The sequence below is a fragment of the Peromyscus maniculatus genome, chromosome 1, assembly GCF_049852395.1.
Source record: "Peromyscus maniculatus bairdii isolate BWxNUB_F1_BW_parent chromosome 1, HU_Pman_BW_mat_3.1, whole genome shotgun sequence".
NCBI lineage: Eukaryota > Metazoa > Chordata > Mammalia > Rodentia > Cricetidae > Peromyscus > Peromyscus maniculatus.
The window spans coordinates 26902196-26926488 of record NC_134852.1 but is presented as its reverse complement, the minus strand read 5'-3'; the positions used below and the strand labels follow the sequence as shown (position 1 = coordinate 26926488).

Sequence of the window (24293 nt, the reverse complement as noted above, 5' to 3'; positions counted from 1 at the left end):
TACTCATTGTGGGTAACTGTGCCTAACCATGACTGATGTTTCAGGAGTGTGGGTGCACAGATTCACATCTGACCAACACAGCATTGAGACATTTCAGACAGAATCCACTCCCCCCCAAAAAAAGAAAAGAAGTAGCGATTAAAAAAAAAAAAAGAATAGTGTCTGGTAATAGCATTTAACCTTCACTAAAAAATACTAAAATGATCACAAATTTCACTGTGATAAATTAAGTTGAAACTTTTCAAAGTAAACAACATTAATGTGGTTTCCCTAACTAGTTGAAAATCACCAATCAAATCAGATTTCGAATGATGAACTGTTGTTTTTAAATGGGAGCTGAGCCCTATGCACACTGTTCTCTTGTTTGTTTTTCTTTGTTTTTTTTTGTTTTGTTTTGTTTTGTTTTGTTTTGTTTTGTTTTGTTTTGTTTTGTCTTGGTTGGAACAGTCCCTTTGCCAGCTCAGGCTATTTGCCTCTGAGTTGACGCCAATCTTCCTCCTCTCATTTTAGTATTCCTTACTTAAAGAATTGTCACTCTCAAGAACAGGACTAAGATTGTAAAAAACAGGACACATTACCTATTTGACTCAACCTGGTCCTCCATTGAAAACTGGGCCATCTCTTGTTTTCCTTTAGAAGCCATTTTAATTGCTGTCAACCCACACTGTAAAGAAAAAAATTACACTTTATATATCAACATGCTTCTCAACTGAAAATTTATCAGAGAATCTGTAAAGAATCAGTCACAAAGGACAGATTTTCCTTCATCCCTTGCTGCAAGTTCACACACACACAGCTGGACCCTTCCTTTGGACACACCATTGCCCTGTCCAACATTGCCTGTGAGCACCCCTCCTCTCCAGAACTCTCCACAAACACTCACTGGTTCCAAGCTTCTTAGCTCCATGGAGATGTGACTCTATTGCCCCAACCCCATTATGTGGCATCTAGGTTTGGTGTGCCTTTGTTCGGTAAGAGAGCTCAAGTGGCCTCTCTGGAGCAGTTTGTTAACCTATTTTTCCAAACTATGTCTTCCCTAAACTGTGAATTATTATCTCCCAACCTGAACAGCATTTCCTATACACATAGAAAATTTGAACAAATTAAATAAAAAATGTCTTCTTGGTATGTCTTCTTCAATGATCAATTTCCAAACTTGCCTGTGTGCCAGTGACCTTTCTCATTTTCCACTCCAGCCTTATCTCTGAGAATCAAGCCCCATCAGTAACTTCGTAATTGCAACAGACTTCTGTTTATTCTACAGATATTTATCTTTAAAACTAATTCATTTTTATTGTGTATGTATGGGAATTGTGTGGGGGTCTTTTTCCTTGGTTTAATTTTAAAATTAAGCCCAATTCTGAAACCAAGTAGGCTGTGTGCTGTGTTACTTTTAACTATGTATAAAAATATAAAAAACATATTTGGAGAAAAATGTTTCACTCTGAACAGATTCATTGAGACTGCTTGATCTTTGGCATGTGATGGGTGGACCTGAGTGTCATTGCTGGGTATAAACTCGGGATGTCGTTGAATGATGTTTACCTTGGTTTTTGCTTCAATATCTGCATTGTAGTCAAGCGGTTTCCTGTCAATTCTTGTGTTTCCTGGGATGATCCCTCGTCACTATTCTTGCAAGGAGAATGCACTGCTGACACTCGAGTATGTGTGAGTGTGTGTGTTTGTGTACGTGTGTGTGTGTGTGTGTGTGTGTGTGTGTGTGTGTGTATGAATACTAAAATATTTACAGTGAATGTATAAATCAGAGGGCCAGTGAGAGGGCTAAGGTGATAAAGGCACTTGCCAGGATGACTGACAATTGGAATTTGATCCCTGAGACTGAAATGGTGAGAGGAGAGAACTGACTGCTATAAATTATCCTTTGACCTCCACACTTCTGCTATGGCACACAGGTTTCTTGCCTTCCCTCATCCACCAAATAACTCAGGACCAGGGTGTCCTCGAATTGACAAAGACCAGCTTGCCTCTGCTTCATGAGTGCAGGGATTAAAGGTGGGCATCACCATGCCCAGCCTGCTATTGATGTTCTTCCTGCCTATATGTTCTCTGGGTTTCAATGTGTCAAACTGGCAGGCTGATGAGGACTGTTGTCTAGGGAGTAGCAGACATGTTGGTGCTGGCTACTTATAACAACTTATGATATCTTGGCTTACACTCTGATCATCTGCATTACAATCATATTCATTCTGGGGTCTGGAAAGATGGCTCAGTAGTATAAACACTTATTGCTTTTGTTTCATTCTTATAAAACCCTTGTTACTCTTGCAGAGGGCCTGGGTTTGATTCACAGCACCCACTTCTTGTCTGACAACCATGCAGAACTGCAATTCCCGGGGATCAAATGCCCTCTTGGATGTCTGTGGGCAGCACACACACACAAGGTGCACAGAGAGAATGTATGCAAAACTTTAAAACACATAAAATAAATCAATTTAAAATATACAGGTATGTTGGGTACATTCATGTTGACATGAGCTACCCGAGTCTCCATTATTTATACTCTTCATTTCTATGAGATCTTCTCTTGGTGTTGCAAGATGCTCAACTTTTGATTTTTTTTCTCCATAATCTAATTTACTATCACTTACCCGTTAAAACAGTGATTTTCAACCTGTGGGTCAGACCCATTTGGTAATCATAGGACTCGTATTCACAGAGGTCACCTAGACCTTCTGAAAATACAGATATTGACCTTATGAGACATAACCTTAGCAAAATTACACTTATGAAGTAGCAACGAAAATAATTTTATGGTGAGGGTCACCACAACATGAGGAACTGCATGAAATGGTCACAGCATTAGAAAGGATGAGAACTGCAGCCTTTGAAGGTCATTAGTTCGGGTGTTCCCAGAAGTGAGGGTTTAAAGGAGGTGAAGGACATGTTCCAGGCTGGGTTCTTCTTCTCTGACACTATTTGCAATAATGTAGACATAGGAACACAGAAGCATCATTCCTCTCACAAGCAAATATGTTAGTTTTCAAATTAGTGGGAATTACCACTAAGTATTTTTTTTTTTTATTTTAAAGCTATCAGTTATTACCTCTCCCAGAGAAAGGAGGTTGACTTCAGTTTTAAACTTCTTTAATGCCCAGGTCTTGCTATCATCAGAAAGATGTTTTTCTGTTTTCTGCAATGGAAAGGTAGAGGATTAACTTTCTTGGTTTGGGTCTGAAATTAATTCTTTTGTTTTGGAGTGCACAATTGTGAAACTACTTTATTCCTTAGCAGGTACTGAAAATTGAAACATGGAAAGTAGAAACTCTCACTGAAAAGTGAAATATCTTCAAATATGCTCATGTATTTACAAATTACTACAACCTCATCAAGAACTAAAAGGTAGCCGGGCGGTCGTGGCTCACTCCTTTATTCCCAGCACTCAGGAGACAGAGCCAGTCCGATATCTGTGAGTTCGAGGTCAGCCTGGGCTACCAAGTGAGTTCCAGGAAAGGTGATAAGCTACACAGAGAAACCCTGTCTCAGAAAAACCAAGAAGAAAAAGAAAAAAAAAAAACCAAAACGTAATTATGCTAGCCTAGAGTAAGAGAAAATCATGAACTGAGAAACTTGGTCTTGCCCTGTTGCTGAGATTAAACTGAATTCCCTTGGTTTTAGAGTTTCTGATCTTATATGACATGATTATTAATTTTAATTTGGCCTCTTCCCTCAGTGTTTCTCTATCATGGTGGGGAGGCAAAAGTACATGTTATTTTCCATTTAGAAATAAACTCTGATGTAATTACTAGTGTCTTCCATATCATAGTACCTAGGAAACTGCTTTTGTCCACTGATTGACATTCAAAAGCCATAAATATGCAACTTCTGATTCACACAAACCCTCACTCTAGTGCTCCTGGTACAAGCAAACAAGTTTCCTAAACTCCAGCAGCTCACGGTGATGATGTCGCTTTAATATGAATAGATATGTATCTAATTACAACCCTCCAGTATTTTAAATGTTTGCATGTGGCACAAAGAATGTAAGGTTATGTTGTTTTAAAACACAGAACAAAAAATCCGGAAGTTAGAGTGGTACTATATGGTAATTGAATCTTCCCTTCTACAACTGCTGGTAAGTGGGGCAAGGATTCCTATTCTGTAACTAGGGGAAGTTGTCAACATACTCGTAGGGATTCAAATAGAAAACATGCTGTAATCTCTTCATAATGAAAAGTTTTGATGAGCCAATTACACGTGGCTAAATTTGCACTATTTCCTGCTAGTGTCAATACAGAAGCAAAGAGAGAAAGAGAGGAGAGGCTCTCATATGTGATCCTGAAGTAGGAGTGTCCATGGGAAGATAGAAGCTACCTGCCTTTATGCCAAAGGTAAAAGCACCTGGACGATTCCTAGATCACTGAAACAACTGGACCCATTAAAATGTATGCAGGTGTGTTACCACAGTCGTGTTTTCAAATCACTCTAAGGTGTATTTATTTCTGCACAACATCCTTGGTCAAACATGAAACATCTAATCCGTGAGGACTGACCTTTGTCTTCTTATCACTGTCTTTCCAGTCCATTCCTTTATGGGGTCACCACTCCCTACAAGGACTTATTGCTCACTTACAATTTATCAAGTGATGGTTCACACCAACAAAATATTTTTCTCTGGCCATATTTTCATACAAAACTGAGGTAGGTAGACTACTGCTGCATTTTAACAACATTCATAAGAAAATGAATTTCACAAAGGATCACTTTACCATAGGAAGAGATTCAGTTCCATTATCCTCTGGGACAGGTGTGAGAGCATCACATTTTTCAGGGAGCCTTTAGGATAAAAACATGCAATAATGGGTGGATTTGGTCCTTTGACCGACTCTGTTGTAAGATTGGTTACCTGCATATTAAGCAGCAATTTTGCATTACGTATTTCAACATACACCCAAATTTTACAGTTTTGTGTTGCTTTTGTGAATTTCAACTTAACTCAATCTATAAAACATTCAGTGAAGACTCACTCTTAGTTCTATTTAAAAATCAAAATCAAAACAGTCAGTGGCCTGGTAGAGGCCTCAGTCAATAAGAGTGCTTGATGCCCACACATAACAAACTGAGTTTGAATGATCATCAACCGCATAAAAAGCTGGGCATGGACACATGCACTTGTAACCCAGTCTTTGGGTGGAAGAGACAGGGTATCATTTGGGCTTGTTGGCTGCTAGAGCTGCTCCAGGTTCAGTCAGAGACCTTATGTCAAGTGGGTAAGTGAGAGAATGACACAAGAAACCAATATCCCCCTCTTCTCTTCATGTCGCACACAGACATAGGCAAACCAGGCAACACACATCTATGCACACTAGAGACAGGATGGTGGTTTTTGCACACACTTTGTTCTGATGGTTGCAGTAACTAACTGATGGCTTTGTGGTTGTGTGCTCTAGCACTGAATGCTCCTATTTCATTCTTTTCCCTCTACCTCTAAAGTACCACGGCCTCTTTTCTGTCAAGAAACTTTTAGGCATTTCATTGAGTCTAATCATCTCTCCCAGGATAGTTTGGTAGAAAATGAAATACACTCTATCTCTAAGCAACAAGCTGCCAACAATCTCAGAAGTCACTCCTTTTTTGGTGCTTTGAAGCTGCTTTTTCCACCACCCCCACCCCCACACAGACAGGCACACAGGGACAAGGAAGTGGGGTTCTTCTACATCCTTTGTTCTATTTGATGCAGTAGGTATATTTTATAGTTGTATATGTACATGAACAGTTCCTTTATTACTCCTGGTTCATCCCTCCTGTCCTGATCCTATAGCACAAATTCCCTTCTCTGTTCTCTGTTATCTAAGAGATAGACTTGGTGCAACAGGAGAGCAACCCTTGCCTTTACTCTCACAAGCCAACATATGGTTGACAGGTTATAGGTGGCCTTGTATTTGTTGTTGTTGTTACCTGTTTGCTAGTAGAAGCCAGACCATCACCAAATGTTGCCTTGGACTGTTAAGTAACAGCCTGTTCTAAAACTCATGGGAGGGGAGCACAGTCTCTCTGTCTCCTGTCCTTCCTGGCTATGTCTAAGCTCTAGGTGCCTGGGGTTTGTAGTTGGAGAACTCTGATGCAATAGCTGTGTTTTTCTTGCTTCCATGTTGCGCTTCACCCAGTTGAGTGAACCTTCTCTACAGAACCATGTCTGAAGCCTACTGCTGATGGGATCCCCAGCAGAGCCAAAAACTTTGAGTCATAGTTGTTTATACTCATTGTGGGTAACTGTGCCTAACCATGACTGATGTTTCAGGAGTGTGGGTGCACAGATTCACATCTGACCAACACAGCATTGAGACATTTCAGACAGAATCCACTCCCCCCAAAAAAAAGAAAAGAAGTAGCGATTAAAAAAAAAAAAAGAATAGTGTCTGGTAATAGCATTTAACCTTCACTAAAAAATACTAAAATGATCACAAATTTCACTGTGATAAATTAAGTTGAAACTTTTCAAAGTAAACAACATTAATGTGGTTTCCCTAACTAGTAGAAAATCACCAATCAAATCAGATTTCGAATGATGAACTGTTGTTTTTAAATGGGAGCTGAGCCCTACGCACACTGTTCTCTTGTTTGTTTTTCTTTGTTTTTTTTTGTTTTGTTTTGTTTTGTTTTGTTTTGTTTTGTTTTGTTTTGTCTTGGTTGGAACAGTCCCTTTGCCAGCTCAGGCTATGTGCCTCTGAGTTGACGCCAATCTTCCTCCTCTCATTTTAGTATTCCTTACTTAAAGAATTGTCACTCTCAAGAACAGGACTAAGATTGTAAAAAACAGGACACATTACCTATTTGACTCAACCTGGTCCTCCATTGAAAACTGGGCCATCTCTTGTTTTCCTTTAGAAGCCATTTTAATTGCTGTCAACCCACACTGTAAAGAAAAAAATTACACTTTATATATCAACATGCTTCTCAACTGAAAATTTATCAGAGAATCTGTAAAGAATCAGTCACAAAGGACAGATTTTCCTTCATCCCTTGCTGCAAGTTCACACACACACAGCTGGACCCTTCCTTTGGACACACCATTGCCCTGTCCAACATTGCCTGTGAGCACCCCTCCTCTCCAGAACTCTCCACAAACACTCACTGGTTCCAAGCTTCTTAGCTCCATGGAGATGTGACTCTATTGCCCCAACCCCATTATGTGGCATCTAGGTTTGGTGTGCCTTTGTTCGGTAAGAGAGCTCAAGTGGCCTCTCTGGAGCAGTTTGTTAACCTATTTTTCCAAACTATGTCTTCCCTAAACTGTGAATTATTATCTCCCAACCTGAACAGCATTTCCTATACACATAGAAAATTTGAACAAATTAAATAAAAAATGTCTTCTTGGTATGTCTTCTTCAATGATCAATTTCCAAACTTGCCTGTGTGCCAGTGACCTTTCTCATTTTCCACTCCAGCCTTATCTCTGAGAATCAAGCCCCATCAGTAACTTCGTAATTGCAACAGACTTCTGTTTATTCTACAGATATTTATCTTTAAAACTAATTCATTTTTATTGTGTATGTATGGGAATTGTGTGGGGGTCTTTTTCCTTGGTTTAATTTTAAAATTAAGCCCAATTCTGAAACCAAGTAGGCTGTGTGCTGTGTTACTTTTAACTATGTATAAAAATATAAAAAAACATATTTGGAGAAAAATGTTTCACTCTGAACAGATTCATTGAGACTGCTTGATCTTTGGCATGTGATGGGTGGACCTGAGTGTCATTGCTGGGTATAAACTCGGGATGTCGTTGAATGATGTTTACCTTGGTTTTTGCTTCAATATCTGCATTGTAGTCAAGCGGTTTCCTGTCAATTCTTGTGTTTCCTGGGATGATCCCTCGTCACTATTCTTGCAAGGAGAATGCACTGCTGACACTCGAGTATGTGTGAGTGTGTGTGTTTGTGTACGTGTGTGTGTGTGTGTGTGTGTGTGTGTGTGTGTGTGTGTGTGTATGAATACTAAAATATTTACAGTGAATGTATAAATCAGAGGGCCAGTGAGAGGGCTAAGGTGATAAAGGCACTTGCCAGGATGACTGACAATTGGAATTTGATCCCTGAGACTGAAATGGTGAGAGGAGAGAACTGACTGCTATAAATTATCCTTTGACCTCCACACTTCTGCTATGGCACACAGGTTTCTTGCCTTCCCTCATCCACCAAATAACTCAGGACCAGGGTGTCCTCGAATTGACAAAGACCAGCTTGCCTCTGCTTCATGAGTGCAGGGATTAAAGGTGGGCATCACCATGCCCAGCCTGCTATTGATGTTCTTCCTGCCTATATGTTCTCTGGGTTTCAATGTGTCAAACTGGCAGGCTGATGAGGACTGTTGTCTAGGGAGTAGCAGACATGTTGATGCTGGCTACTTATAACAACTTATGACATCTTGGCTTACACTCTGATCATCTGCATTACAATCATATTCATTCTGGGGTCTGGAAAGATGGCTCAGTAGTATAAACACTTATTGCTTTTGTTTCATTCTTATAAAACCCTTGTTACTCTTGCAGAGGGCCTGGGTTTGATTCACAGCACCCACTTCTTGTCTGACAACCATGCAGAACTGCAATTCCCGGGGATCAAATGCCCTCTTGGATGTCTGTGGGCAGCACACACACACAAGGTGCACAGAGAGAATGTATGCAAAACTTTAAAACACATAAAATAAATCAATTTAAAATATACAGGTATGTTGGGTACATTCATGTTGACATGAGCTACCCGAGTCTCCATTATTTATACTCTTCATTTCTATGAGATCTTCTCTTGGTGTTGCAAGATGCTCAACTTTTGATTTTTTTTCTCCATAATCTAATTTACTATCACTTACCCGTTAAAACAGTGATTTTCAACCTGTGGGTCAGACCCATTTGGTAATCATAGGACTCGTATTCACAGAGGTCACCTAGACCTTCTGAAAATACAGATATTGACCTTATGAGACATAACCTTAGCAAAATTACACTTATGAAGTAGCAACGAAAATAATTTTATGGTGAGGGTCACCACAACATGAGGAACTGCATGAAATGGTCACAGCATTAGAAAGGATGAGAACTGCAGCCTTTGAAGGTCATTAGTTCGGGTGTTCCCAGAAGTGAGGGTTTAAAGGAGGTGAAGGACATGTTCCAGGCTGGGTTCTTCTTCTCTGACACTATTTGCAATAATGTAGACATAGGAACACAGAAGCATCATTCCTCTCACAAGCAAATATGTTAGTTTTCAAATTAGTGGGAATTACCACTAAGTATTTTTTTTTTTATTTTAAAGCTATCAGTTATTACCTCTCCCAGAGAAAGGAGGTTGACTTCAGTTTTAAACTTCTTTAATGCCCAGGTCTTGCTATCATCAGAAAGATGTTTTTCTGTTTTCTGCAATGGAAAGGTAGAGGATTAACTTTCTTGGTTTGGGTCTGAAATTAATTCTTTTGTTTTGGAGTGCACAATTGTGAAACTACTTTATTCCTTAGCAGGTACTGAAAATTGAAACATGGAAAGTAGAAACTCTCACTGAAAAGTGAAATATCTTCAAATATGCTCATGTATTTACAAATTACTACAACCTCATCAAGAACTAAAAGGTAGCCGGGCGGTCGTGGCTCACTCCTTTATTCCCAGCACTCAGGAGACAGAGCCAGTCCGATATCTGTGAGTTCGAGGTCAGCCTGGGCTACCAAGTGAGTTCCGGGTCAGCCTGGGCTACCAAGTGAGTTCCAGGAAAGGTGATAAGCTACACAGAGAAACCCTGTCTCAGAAAAACTAAGAAGAAAAAGAAAAAAAAAACCAAAACGTAATTATGCTAGCCTAGAGTAAGAGAAAATCATGAACTGAGAAACTTGGTCTTGCCCTGTTGCTGAGATTAAACTGAATTCCCTTGGTTTTAGATTTTTTGATCTTATATGACATGATTATTACTTTTAATTTGGCCTCTTCCCTCACTGTTTCTCTATCATGGTGGGGAGGCAAAAGTACATGTTATTTTCCATTTAGAAATAAACTCTGATGTAATTACTAGTGTCTTCCATATCATAGTACCTAGGAAACTGCTTTTGTCCATTGATTGACATTCAAAAGCCATAAATATGCAACTTCTGATTCACACAAACCTCACTCTAGTGCTCCTGGTACAAGCAAACAAGTTTCCTAAACTCCAGCAGCTCACGGTGATGATGTCGCTTTAATATGAATAGATAAGTATCTAATTACAACCCTCCAGTATTTTAAATGTTTGCATGTGGCACAAAGAATGTAAGGTTATGTTGTTTTAAAACACAGAACAAAAAATCCGGAAGTTAGAGTGGTACTATATGGTAATTGAATCTTCCCTTCTACAACTGCTGGTAAGTGGGGCAAGGATTCCTATTCTGTAACTAGGGGAAGTTGTCAACATACTCGTAGGGATTCAAATAGAAAACATGCTGTAATCTCTTCATAATGAAAAGTTTTGATGAGCCAATTACACGTGGCTAAATTTGCACTATTTCCTGCTAGTGTCAATACAGAAGCAAAGAGAGAAAGAGAGGAGAGGCTCTCATATGTGATCCTGAAGTAGGAGTGTCCATGGGAAGATAGAAGCTACCTGCCTTTATGCCAAAGGTAAAAGCACCTGGACGATTCCTAGATCACTGAAACAACTGGACCCATTAAGATGTATGCAGGTGTGTTACCACAGTCATGTTTTCAAATCACTCTAAGGTGTATTTATTTCTGCACAACATCCTTGGTCAAACATGAAACATCTAATCCGTGAGGACTGACCTTTGTCTTCTTATCACTGTCTTTCCAGTCCATTCCTTTATGGGGTCACCACTCCCTACAAGGACTTATTGCTCACTTACAATTTATCAAGTGATGGTTCACACCAACAAAATATTTTTCTCTGGCCATATTTTCATACAAAACTGAGGTAGGTAGACTACTGCTGCATTTTAACAACATTCATAAGAAAATGAATTTCACAAAGGATCACTTTACCATAGGAAGAGATTCAGTTCCATTATCCTCTGGGACAGGTGTGAGAGCATCACATTTTTCAGGGAGCCTTTAGGATAAAAACATGCAATAATGGGTGGATTTGGTCCTTTGACCGACTCTGTTGTAAGATTAGTTACCTGCATATTAAGCAGCAATTTTGCATAACGTATTTCAACATACACCTAAATTTTACAGTTTTGTGTTGCTTTTGTGAATTTCAACTTAACTCAATCTATAAAACATTCAGTGAAGACTCACTCTTAGTTCTATTTAAAAATCAAAATCAAAACAGTCAGTGGCCTGGTAGAGGCCTCAGTCAATAAGAGTGCTTGATGCCCACACATAACAAACTGAGTTTGAATGATCATCAACCGCATAAAAAGCTGGGCATGGACACATGCACTTGTAACCCAGTCTTTGGGTGGAAGAGACAGGGTATCATTTGGGCTTGTTGGCTGCTAGAGCTGCTCCAGGTTCAGTCAGAGACCTTATGTCAAGTGGGTAAGTGAGAGAATGACACAAGAAACCAATATCCTCCTCTTCTCTTCATGTCTGCACTCAGACATATGCAAAATGTACAACATACAATACACACACACACACACACACACACACACACACACACACACACACACACACACACATCTGGAAACACTAGAGGGAGGATGGTGGTTTTTCCACACACGTTTTTCTGATGATTGCAGTAACTGATGACTTTCTTGTTGCTCAAAGCATTTAAAGCTCTTATTTCATTCTTCTTCTTCTACCCCTAAAGCACCATGGCCTCTTCTCTGTCAAGAAAATTTTTAGGCATTTTAGGCATATCATTGTGTGTCATGCTCTCTCCCAAGAAATTGGTTTGGTAGAATGTGAAGTATACTCTATCTTGAAGCACCCAGCTGCCAACCAATTCAGACTTCACTACATTTTTGGTGCTTCGAAATGCTTTTTGATAGTCCATTCACAAGCATATTATGAAACTGTGACAGGACTATTCTTATATTCTACAAGTGTTTCTGTTTAATGCTTAGTCTTTATGAGGCAGTGGAGAGCAGCACTGTCCTCTCAGTTCTACTCCATCCAAACTACACTGAAGATCTCCACGTTTCAGGGCTTATGGTTTATAAGTTCTGGGGCAACCACTTTTTTTTCCTACCTGACACATCCCTTGTGCTTCACCCCAGTTGTGGAACTCATTGAGGGGACTATTAACCTTCTGTACAGAAGCATATCAATAAGGCCACTCTGAGGCGATCTTCAGCAAAGCCTGGGAGAGTCTTGAACTTTGCCAGTTTACTCACACTCTCTCCAGCAGACAGCTCACCCAAATGTAACAGTGAACCAAATTAATGCCCTGCAAACTAATATTGTTACACATATGTGCATGGCATGTGATGTGCAGTGTATTTGTATGTATGTGTGATTTCAGGTACATACATGCCAGTGTGCTGGTGTGGTGACTGGAATACACACATGAGCGTTGACACTCACCTTCAACCTTATTTTTGTGACTGGGTCTCTCATTAACAAATCCAAACCCCAGGCTATTTATTCATGAAACTTCAGGGGATTCTCTGTCTCCACCTCCAATCTCACCATGAGCTCCCCAGGATTATAGATGCACACAAGACCATCAAGCCTCATGTGGATTCTGGGCATCCAAACTCCCATTCTCACATATGCACAGTAAGCACCTTATCCACTGAAACATTTCCCTAGCCATGGCTTATTAACAGCATTTCATACTGTATCAGAGGTATAATCAGTCATTTCAGTATGAGTGCTCCACAAATAATTATTCAGCTTTGATTAACAAAAAAATAAAGAAGCTGAAATTGTCTTACACAGAGGAAAACATGGTTACAGTTTCTGAATTTTATATTCTCTAATTACTCAGTGTATTTTAAAATGCAGACTCTCTTACCACAGTGAAGGTCTTTCTTTAACTCTTCCAGTAACTGCAAAAGAAAAAGGCAAAATATGGTAGAAGCAACTGCAGAAAATATGGGTATTAAATGTCAAGGCCAATATTTTATTACTACTTGACACCAATTCTGTATACCCTTTAAAGTGGATATTGATTGATAAACAATAAATACATGGAGAACTCTTAATTCCCACTTCCTTGTATATTCAAATACAGAAGATGAATTTATCACAAGTTACTACTTAAAATAAACTGTTGTGTGAAATTCCTTTGACCTTGAGCACTATCAGACAGAGAAACTGGCATCTTAACCAGAATCAACATCACAAACTGAAGTGTTAAAGGGATAGCACAGTGTTGCTGCTCCTGGATTAGTCTTTGGACTAGTGGTGCTAGGAGAACTGTTAGTGAGTACACACATCCTGTATAGAAGTGAAAAGAGATTTTTCAAGGATTCAGTTGAACTTGTTCCATTGAAGATGAAAATTCCAGACACAAGGAAGCTCAGTCTACAGTGACTGCTCTTTGCAGCACAGCAGAACATAAGAAACACAAACAGACCAAGGACAATGACCTTTGCAAAGAATTTCCAGCTGCCAGTGTGGCCAAATATATACACACAGAGGTCAGTGTGTATACTCTCCTCAACTGCTTCCGAGGAGGATGCTGAAGCCTCTGGGTTCCAGCTCTGGTCTCTTGCTCATGTTCAGTGCAAAGAAGTTCACTCTCAGCTGCTATCGCCTTCCATGGTAAGAGCCATTGGAAAGACTTCTGCAGTAGTTATGCACCTGGACTCTACCTCCAGGAAGAGAAGCATAGAAGAAACGTGGGGCCAGAGCACCAATTCCAAGGGAGTAGAACCTCACAGTCTCCCAGGAAAAATAGACGCCAGGAAATTATCAAAGTGAGAGGTGAAATTAATAAAATAGAAACTAAGAGAATAATACAAAAAATTAATGAAACAAAGAGTTGGTTCTTTGAGAAAATCAACAAGATAGACAAGCCCTTATCCAAACTAATCAAAAGACAGAGAGAGAGAATCCAAATCAACAAAATCAGAAATGAAAGGGGGGACATAACAACAGACATTGAGGAAATCCAGGGAATTATCAGGTCATATTTCAAAAACCTCTACTCCACAAAACTGCAAGACTTAAAAGAAATGAACAATTTTCTGGATAGGTACCACATACCTAAGTTAAAACAAGACCAGATAAATATTTAAATAGTCCAATAACCCCTAAGGAAATAGAAACAGTCATTAAAAGTCTCCCGACCAAAAAAAAAAGCCCAGGACCAGATGGTTTCAGCGCAGAATTCTACCAGATTTTCAAAGAAGAGTTAATTCCAATACTCTCTAAATTTTTCCACATAATAGAAACAGAAGGAACATTACCAAACTCCTTCTATGAGGAAACAATTTTATTTGTTTCCACATTTAAAACTTCTAGCGAGTCAAGCTTTCACTCTATGCTAACAGTTTGCCCTCTACAAAGGAATAAAAACAATTCTTATTTCTTTTTTTCAGTTACAGTATGTAAAACTGGAGTGTAAACATCTTAGCATTGCCCATGGCTGAGGCAGAGCATTTGTCCCACCAACAAATGTGCTGAGATTGTGGCTCTATGGTAGAGCCTATGCTTGGCATGTGGGAGGCCTGCATCAACCCTCCTCACCACAAAGAAAATTCCAATGCTGAAATAATGAAGAAACTCACCCACATTACAATAATACTGACTCTTTTTACCTCACCACTTATGTGAAGAGGGTCATTCCGATTCCTCTACACTGTTCACTTGTTGCTGTGCTTTCCCAAGGCAAGGCAGCTGTGGAAGTGTCCATGGTGACAGTTGCTGAAAGCCCAAACCCTGTAGTGTTTCTCCCTCTTAGAATCTCATCCAGACTTGATGGACCAGTCAGTGCCGTCTACTACAGAACAGTGTTCTTTTCTCAGCCTCCCTCCCACTCTGGCAAATTTTTCTGGAAATTATGTCTTGTAGCATAAAAACCAAGAAGCAACATATACTACACTAACTGACAAAACTAAAGGGAAGAGGTGTTGGCAGTGTAGCCAATAGGGAGAGCACCAGCCTAGAATGCTTCTAATGGTAGTGTTGGATCCCCAGCACTGTGTCTAGAACTCAAAATCCATTCATGGTTTAAAAAGTTATTGATAAGCCTATTATTTCTTATGGCAAGGTATATTTACATTAAATGGAGGCTAATTAAAGATAAATATAAAACCATATGTGAATTGTCTAATATGTCTAAATTGAGAAATTATAGGAAGGAAAAAACCAGAAAAAGTTATAGTTAGTCCCAAAAAACTTAATGAAAGTAACTGAATACTGTATTTTTTGTTTTCTTTTTACATGATCACATTTTATTGACCCTGATGTATATAAAATATGTAACATAAATACAGTGTATTTATTTAAAAAAATGAAAGAAAAATCCATTTTATAACATGTCACATGACTATAGATAACACATACTGCGGACTAGGTTAAAAATCTTTATGTAACATAAATACAGTGTATTTATTATAAAAAAAATGAAAGAAAAATCCATTTTATAACATGTCACATGGCTGTCACATGACTATAGATAACACATACTGCGGACTAGGTTAGAAATCTTTTTTGTTTGTTTGTTTGTTTGTTTGTTTAAGACAGGGTATCTCTGTGTAGTTTTGGTGCCTGTCCTGGATCTCGCTCTGTAGACCAGGCTGGCCTTGAACTCACATAGATCCGCCTGGCTCTGCCTCCTGAGTGCTGGGATTAAAGGCTTGCGCCACCACTGCCCAGCTTAGAAACCTTTTTATTTATATAAAGATACTACATGCATCAGAGACTCATGTAAAATAAACATGTTTCAGATGATATAATTTGAGATTTGAAATTTCTCATAAACTATTAGTTAAATAATTCTGAATTCCAAACCATTAAAGGCATGTTCAAAAAGGATATAACTACATTTATATCTCATATCCTTAGTTCCTTCTTTGAAAGAACAAAGCATTTTTTTTTTGCAATTAGGGTAATAGCAGTGGATTATTCACCTTCAATCTTACCTGAATGGATTGGAACAGATGTCTTCAGTATTGATTTTAACGGTTGTGATGGTCTTTCTCCACTGTGGCATATTTTAAAAAGTGATATTTTAATATCCATATAAAAACATTTACCAAATTCTTTGAATTATTTGTTGCTTAATTTCCTAATATACATTGCATTTGAGATTTACCCACACCTTTTAATTTGTCTTTCAAGCGGTTAATTATTTGGTGACACTTTCCTTACAACTTAGTCTCATGTGAAAGAAAGGGAGAATTTAGTCCACAAAAATTAGCCCAATAAAAACACACATAGAGGCACACACACACACACACACACACACACACACACACACACACACGAAAGAAAACACTAGTTCCTCCCCAGCCCTTTTTTAAGGCTGCAGTAACTCATGGTTTTATATTCATGTGCTCAGTGTAATTAGTGATTTCATTTGTCATGTCATTCTGGGCACTTAGAGTACCACAGCACCTTCTCTGTCACCATACTTTGTGGAATTTTCACTGACTGTGATGTTATCTCTCAAGAGGTTGGTTTGTGGACCACGGAATAGATTCCTTCTTCTGCTAGTTAATCTTACAAGCTACCATGGCCTTGGGTATATTCAAGCTGTTCCTTAGCAGCCCATTCATGAGTGAATCCTGAAACCACAATCTGCTGTTTCTATGCCAAACAAGCAATTCTATGAACTTACCAAGATAATAACATGAGCAAACAACAATAAAACTTACTGGATAATTTCAGGTTTTTTACTGTGGAACTGTTTAGAAGTCCCAGTAGAATGTAACATGTGGTTTTTGCAAGGTGTGTCTTTAAACAGTTGTAGCTACTGGAACATTATGAATCTGCACTTTGGACATTAGCTGTGACAATTGGGGATCTTTTAACTTGGAGTAAACAAGCTATTCAATAATGTGTAGGAAATGTTTTATTGATACATAGCCCCACTAAAGAAGATGACATAATTGCCCTCTAGTATGGAAGGAATCAATCAAAAGGAACAGAGAACTGGCTTGAAATACAACCTTTAAATGTCTGCAAAACCCAAGTGTCTGAGACAGAAGATCATCAACAGGAATGGGCTTTCAACTCTATGTTCATGTCCAACCGATAGGGAAGACAAAACCCCCTTTAGAGAGAGATAAATAACAGTCATCTGTGGTGTGGCTCTCTACGTTGAGATCATCTCTTGAGATTCAGAGATTTCATTGCTGGGCACTCTGGAAGACAGAAGGCCTGGGGTCTTCCGCCGTCCGGGAAAGGGTGCTACACCTGACAAAAAGTGCCTCTGCACATGGAGATGGTGTCCAAAGAGGAAAGTAATTTGTGGGCTCCATGTAATACTTTCTGAAAACTCAGAATGATCCCCAATTCTGTAAGCTCTCAGAAAAGATAAAGATCTCAAACTAGAACTCCTAATGAAGGTCTAGTTCAAAAGTTGATTTCAGAAAGGTTTTGAAAAGGTAAGGGGTATCAAATGGACATCAGTGTGTATGGATAACACAAGGAGCCTCATTTTCTAATACACAGAGTTGCTACTTGGGAAATGCTGGTTGAGTATAAACCTCATGGCCATATGAACTAAAAAGAACAACTTTTTAGTCTAAAATATAGTGATAATACTGTGGGTACTGTAACACAAAGCAAAAATTCAGTATATAAAATTGTGTCTATCTGAGAGTACATCCAAGAAATAACTTAGTTATTTTTGGATTTCCCTAGGATTAGTGTATTGTTAAACCTTACCTGCAAAGAGGCCGTTGGTCAGTATTATAATGTATTTCTAAAAATAAAAACAAAATGCATTACATTACAACTCTAGAAAAATATAGCATATAAAAATGATTAGACTCATTGTTAGCATCAATTTCTTCAAGACCAATCTAGAGATTATTCTAGAGAAAATATTCATCTCTAGGCAATTACTTCAGGTAGAATTCTTCCATTTTCTGTATATTTCACATCAAAGAAGACATAAATTCATCAAGCATAATACCTAAAAATAAACACCCATACACAACTGTGATGATCTTAATGAGCTCTCTCAGACTGATGGGGAGCAGCATCCTTACCAGTAAAAGTATCACCAATTGACTGTGTCACAAAATAGCTTCTTGGGGTTCTTGTTTGACTTTGGGCTAATGATACTAGAAAAAATGTCTAGACTGGGTGTGGTGGCACCCAACTTTAATCCCAGCATTTGAGAGGCAAAGGCAGGTGGATCCTTATGACTTCCAGGACCAGGACAGCCAGAATGTAATAGTGAGATTGTGTCTCAAAAATAAAACAACAAACAAAATAGAGAGCCAAAAAGGAAAAAATATCTATGAGCCTATACATACTTTTTCTTCAGGAAAACAAAGTATCTTGTTCAGCTTTTTAGTTGGAACTGTTCATGTTAGGATGCAAATTCCTACCACTAGGACTAGATGTTGGCTACTGTCCTTTGTATCATAATGAAACCTCACAGAAAGAAACAGAAGATGGACAAAGATCTTCAAGGAGCAGCATGAGTGAGGACAACATCCTTACTCTCCTCAACCCTCTGAGAGAAGAAGCTCCTCAGATCTAGTTGTGTTCTCAGCCTTATGTGCAGCTTCAAGGATGCCCATGAAAACATCCATCATCTCTCCTGAAAAGAATGATTTGAAAGATCCCTCCCTTGGTAGTAATGCATCCTGAGCTCTGCCTCAGGTGAGAGGGCAGCAGAGAAGCACCTGTGGGGCTGGAGCAGCAGATTCCGTGGGTCATCTTCTGACATGGAGTCATTGTGCATGTTTACATACATGAACTATGAACTCACTCATGCCCTCACTGTACACCTGCACTTTGCTTTTATTTTAATAAAACTTTCATTTTTTGGTCTTGTTTAAATTAAGAGAAACTTAGTGCATCTTCTTTGCATTCCCCATGACTTAGGAAGGGCATTTGTCCCACCAACTAGTGGGCTGCAATTGTGGCTCAGTAGTAAAGCCTATGCTTATCAGGCAGGAGCCCTCAGTCAGTCCTCACCACCACAAATGACAGGAAAGGCAAATTTCATACTAAAGTGATACAAAATGTTGCCTGCATTACAATAATATCGACTCTCTTCATCTTACCTCTAGAGAGAAGAAGGTCATTTGGATTCAGTACCTAGTGTGATTGTCAATTGCAAGTTAGGTATAAAAGACAGCATGAAACAGTTGCTGATGCACAAACTCAGCATAGTGCCCCTTCCATTGCAACAGAGTCTCTCTAGACTCCATGGAAGAGCAGCTAATTCTCTGAAATATAGAACAATGTCATTTTCTCAACTCTCTTTTTGTGTCTATTGTTTTTTTCTGGAAACCATGTGTTGCAGCAGGTAAGTGATGTATCATCTTACTCAGATCTATTTAACAAAAACTAAAGGGAAAAAGTACTAGAGGTAGAGTTAATAGGTAGGGTGCTTGCCTAGAATGCTCACAAAGCCTTGTCTTCAACCCCTACCACCCCAGAAAACTAAAACCATCAACCAACAAAACAAACAAAAAAGAAAAGAAAAGAAACAAAAGAAAAGAAAAGAAAGAAGGAAAGGGAAAGAAAAGAAAAACATGTCAGGATTGACAAGTTTTCCTAAAATGTATTACATTCACTATAGCACAACACTTCCATCCTAAAACAGGAGATTACTAAAAAAAAAAAAAAAAAAAAAAAAAAAAAAAAAAAACAACAGGGGGTAGGTGAAAACTCTCTAAATCGAGAAAGAAATTGCAAAGAAATTTAAAAAGTCAGACGGTTTTAATTACATCATTAGGTCAGAAATTAATTAATGAAAGTGATTGGTTATTGAAGTTTTGTTTGTGCACAATTGCATGTTAGTGGTACTGAACTATGGAACCGTGTGAGGTAGAAAACACAAGGCATTTTTTGTTATAAAAACAAAACGAAAAGCCATATTTCCGACATTCCAATTTACTACAATGTGACATGGAGGACATGTGCCAGGTTCATAAGTTTTATTCTCATTTATCCAAAAACAGTACATGGATCAATATTAAAATCAAATAAGCAACGTTTTGACAATATATTTTCACAGTTAAAAGTACTGAGAAATAATTCCTTAATTCTCACTTTCCCAAATATTAGGAAATGAATATGAAAACCGTGTAAACGCATTTATACTTGATTTCCTTAACTCCTTTTGGGGAGCTAAAATCCTTACTCTTACTTATTTTATTCAGGGTTGACAGGACCAGATAGAGTAGTTCACTACACAAATCTTACCTTGATTGAACTTGACGCGCTTTTTCTTATTGTGTTTTGCCCTCTCTGAAGATGCGTGTTCACTGTGACATATGTTTAAAAGTGATCATTATTTTATTGTTTGTATGAAGAACACTTAGCATGTTTTCCAAATTCTTTATTTTTAAGTTCCTAAGATACCTTACATTAGATATTTACAAATAACATTTTATTTTTTGAAACAAGATCTCGCTCTGGAGCCCAGCTGACTTTACACCTACTATATGAACTATGTTGGCCTTGAAATAACAGAGATCTCTCTGTCTCCTGCCTCCCAAGTTGTGGAATTAAAGGCATGAGAAAACAGGCCTAGCCAAATGACTTTGAATTTATTCTTCAGCACTTGATTATGATTAGTGACTGCTGTCCTTCTACCTTTTCTCTTTTGCAAAAACTCGGGCCCCAATTAAATCACCACCACCACACAGGCATGCACACAGGGACAGGGAGAGGGGGTTCTTCCACATTCTTTGTTCTAATGGTGGCAGTAAGTAAGTATATTTTATAGTTCCATATGTACATGACCAGTTCAATTATTACTCCTAGTTCATCCCTCCTCTCCTGAACCTACAGCACACAGTCCCTTCTCTGTTCTCTGTAGCAGGAATCTTAACAGGCGTTAGTAATAAAATCAAACCTGAGGCCAGTTATTAGGGTGAAAGCTGGAAGATCAGAGAAGCAGAACAAACCACAGCCACCTCAACTTGCCAATTCCTCAGCTGATTCTTTTTCCTCAGACTGGAAGCCTCTGAGTCCTCATCCGAATGGATCTCAGCTGAACTGCTGCACAAAAGCCTGAAGCTTAACCAGCTAAAAGCTTCTAGTTTCTGGTCCTCACGCCTTATATACCTTTCTGCTTTCTGCCATCACTCCTTGGGATTAAAGGCTCACTTTCTGGGATTAAAGGCGTGAGTCACCATGCTTGGCTGTATCCTTGAACACATGGATTTCTGCCTCTAGAATGCTAGGATTAAAGACGTGGGCTACCACTGCCTATCCTCTATGTTTAATGTTGTGGCTGTTCTCTTCTCTGACCCCAGATAAGTTTATTAGTGGGCACAATATTTTCGGGAATACAATACCACCACAGTTCTCCCAAGAGATGGATTTGGTGGAACAGGACAGCAACTCTTGCCTTTACTCTCACAAGCCAACATATGGTTGACAGGTTATAGGTGGCCTTGTATTTGTTGTTGTTGTTGTTACCTGTGTGCTAGTAGATGCCAAATCATCACCAAATGTTGCCGTGTAATGTAAAGTCACAGCCTGTTTCAAAACTCATGGGAGGGGAGCACAGTCTCTCTGTCTCCTTTCCTTCCTGGCTAAGGCTAAGATCTAGGTACCTGGGGTTTTTAGTTCGTGAACTCTGATGCAATAGCTGTGCTTTTCTTGCGTCCATGTTGGGCTCACCCAGTTGTGTGAACCTTCTCTACAGAAACATGTCCAAAGGTACTGCTGATGGGATCCCCAGCAGAGCCAACCTTGATTCTTATTTCTTTATACTCATTGTGGACAACTGTCCCTAACCATGACTGCTGTTTCAGGAGTGTGGGTTCACAGATTCACATCTGACCAACACAGTTTCAAGACATTTCAGACAGGACAAAAAAAATGAATGGAATGGGGTAATAGCATCTAACTGTCATGATTGTTCAAAAGCCATTTAAAGCAGAGTGAGTGATCAAAGAGACAACATGATTTTCAAAAACTATGTTAAACATAAACATTTTAAAGGAAAATATATAAGAAACAATGAAAATACTAAAATGATGACAAATTTCACTGTTAAAAATAATTAAAGGTGAAACTTTTCAAAATAAACAACATCAATGTGGTTTCCTTAACTAATAGAAAATCACCAATCAAATCAGATTTTGAATGATGAACTGTTGTTTTTAAATGGGAAGCTGAGCCCTGATGCACACTCTTCTTTTGTTTCAGTTGGAACAGTCCCTTTTTCTAGCTCCCACTCACTATGTGCCTCTGAGTTGAACCCAATCTTCCTCCTATCACTTTAGTATTCCTTACTTAAAGAATTGTCACTCTCAAGAACAGGACTAAGATTGTAAACAAGAAGAAACATTACCTATATGACTGAAGCTCCAAAGGTTCATTTGCTCCATTCAGTATTAAGAATTGTGCCATTTCCTCTTGTTGTTCAAATAATGCTATTTTCAATGGTGTCAAGCCATACTGTAAAAAAAAATTACACTTTATAAATCAACATGCTTCTCAACTGAAAATTTATCACAGATTCTGCAAACAATCAGTCACAAAGGACAGATTTTCCTTCATCCCTTGCTGCACATTGACACACACACACACCGCTGGCCTCTTCCTGTTGACACACCATTGCCCTGTCCAACACTGCCTGTGAGTACCCCTCTTTCCAGAACTCTCCACAAACACTCACTGGTTCCAAGATTCTTAGCTCCATGGAGATGTGACTCCATTGCCCCAACCCCATCATGTGGCATCTAGGTTTGGTGTGCCTTTGTTCAATGAGTGATACAAGTGGCCTCTCTGGAGCACTTGGTTAATCTGTTTTTCCAAATTATTTCTTCCCTAAACTGAGAATTACTATCTGTTTATTCTACAGACATTTTCTTTAAAATTAATTTATTTTTAGTGTGTGTGTGTGTGTGTGTGTGTGTGTGTGTGTGTGTGTGTGTGTGTAGTATGTGTGGGCCCAAATCCTTTATCTGTTTAAAGGATTTTAAAATTAAGCCCTATTCTAAAACAAAATAGGCTGTGCTGTGCTCCTTTAAACTACGTATAAAAATATAAAAAACATATTTGGAGAAATGTTTTACTCTGAACAGATTCATTGACACTGCTTGAGCTTTGGCATGTGATCGGTGAATCTGAGTGTCATTGCTCGAAGCATACTGGGGATGTCGTTGAATGATGTTTACCTCGGTTTTTGCTTCTATGTCTGACTTGAAATCCAAAAGTGTTCTTACACTTGACTTGTTGCCCCTTGAAACAGCGTGGTGCAGGGCTGTGTTCCCATTGGAATCACGCAGGTGGGGATCTGCACCCTCAAAGAGTAATATGGACATACACTCCACGTTGTCCCTCTGTGTGGCCTGTGGGTATTGTATAAAGAAAGAGATATTCAGTTCAAGAAAGTCAAGATAGATATTTCTAAAATTTCATTGAATATTAACCCTTAGATCAGACAAATTGCTTAGGTTATGCATATTATCCCTCTGTTTTTGAGACAGGTCTTCTTAAGAACGCCAGGCTTGCCTAAACTCATAATCTCCCCACCAAAGTTTTTCAAGTGGTAGAATTTCAGGGCTATGCCACAACACCTAGATATTGAAGTATCTCATTAGTACTAGTTGGTTATTGTTGTAGTGAGGGTGGTTGCTTGTTCATTTGTTTTGCTAACTTGACACAGTCTGAAGAATCCTGGAAAGACGGATCCTTGTTTGAGGAATTACCTCTATCAGATTGGACTGTGGGAAAGTCTGTGGAACATTTTCTTGATTGAGGCTCATGTGGGAGGGTACATCTTCCTATAGGTGGTGGCACAACTGGGCAGGTAGTCCAGAGTAGTATAAGAAAGCTGAGCAAGCCTTGGAAAAAGCCATGGAAAAGCAGCATTCCCCCCATGATCTCTGTTTCTGTTCCTGCCTCTGGTTCCTGATTTGAGCTCCTGCCCTGCTTTCCCTTCATGATGGACTGGACTTTGATGTGGAATTGTAGGCCAAATAAACATTTCCTCTTCCAAGTTGGTTTTGGTCAGTGTTTTATCACAGCAACAAAAAAACAAACAAGAACAAGATCTAATCCAATTTATACCCAAACTGCTGTCCTATAGCTACCTTAATCAAAGGTGTGCAGCCTTCATCATCCCGGACATCTATTAAGGCCTTTTTGCTTAACAGCAGTTTTACCACGTCTGGGTGGTTGTGGGCACACGCGTAATGGAGTGACGTCCTACAAATTGAGAGGACATTTTAGGAAATTACAGATTATCATAGAAGGCACATTCAACTCTAAATACTAGATAGCAAACTTCATTTCCTTCTAATGTAAGAGAAGT

The 24293-nt window shown here is 38.9% G+C and overlaps 1 protein-coding gene across 3 annotated transcripts in view; it reads right to left on the bottom strand.

Moving 5' to 3' along the window:
- Positions 1–24293, bottom strand: part of LOC121826538 (uncharacterized) — a 97005-nt gene that overhangs the window by 25749 nt on the left and 46963 nt on the right. For all 3 annotated transcript variants that reach the window (XM_076565061.1, XM_076565092.1, XM_076565004.1), the window contains 13 exons: positions 24073–24187; positions 23155–23328; positions 22326–22432; positions 20222–20283; positions 17720–17756; positions 15970–16031; positions 12894–12927; positions 10970–11036; positions 9281–9367; positions 6789–6874; positions 4728–4794; positions 3065–3151; positions 579–664 (listed from right to left, as the gene is read on the bottom strand). In XM_076565061.1, the coding sequence (XP_076421176.1) occupies positions 579–664; positions 3065–3151; positions 4728–4794; positions 6789–6874; positions 9281–9367; positions 10970–11036; positions 12894–12927; positions 15970–16031; positions 17720–17756; positions 20222–20283; positions 22326–22432; positions 23155–23301 (929 nt within the window). In that variant the 5' untranslated portion in view covers positions 23302–23328; positions 24073–24187. The remainder of the gene's footprint in view (positions 1–578; positions 665–3064; positions 3152–4727; positions 4795–6788; positions 6875–9280; positions 9368–10969; positions 11037–12893; positions 12928–15969; positions 16032–17719; positions 17757–20221; positions 20284–22325; positions 22433–23154; positions 23329–24072; positions 24188–24293) is intronic.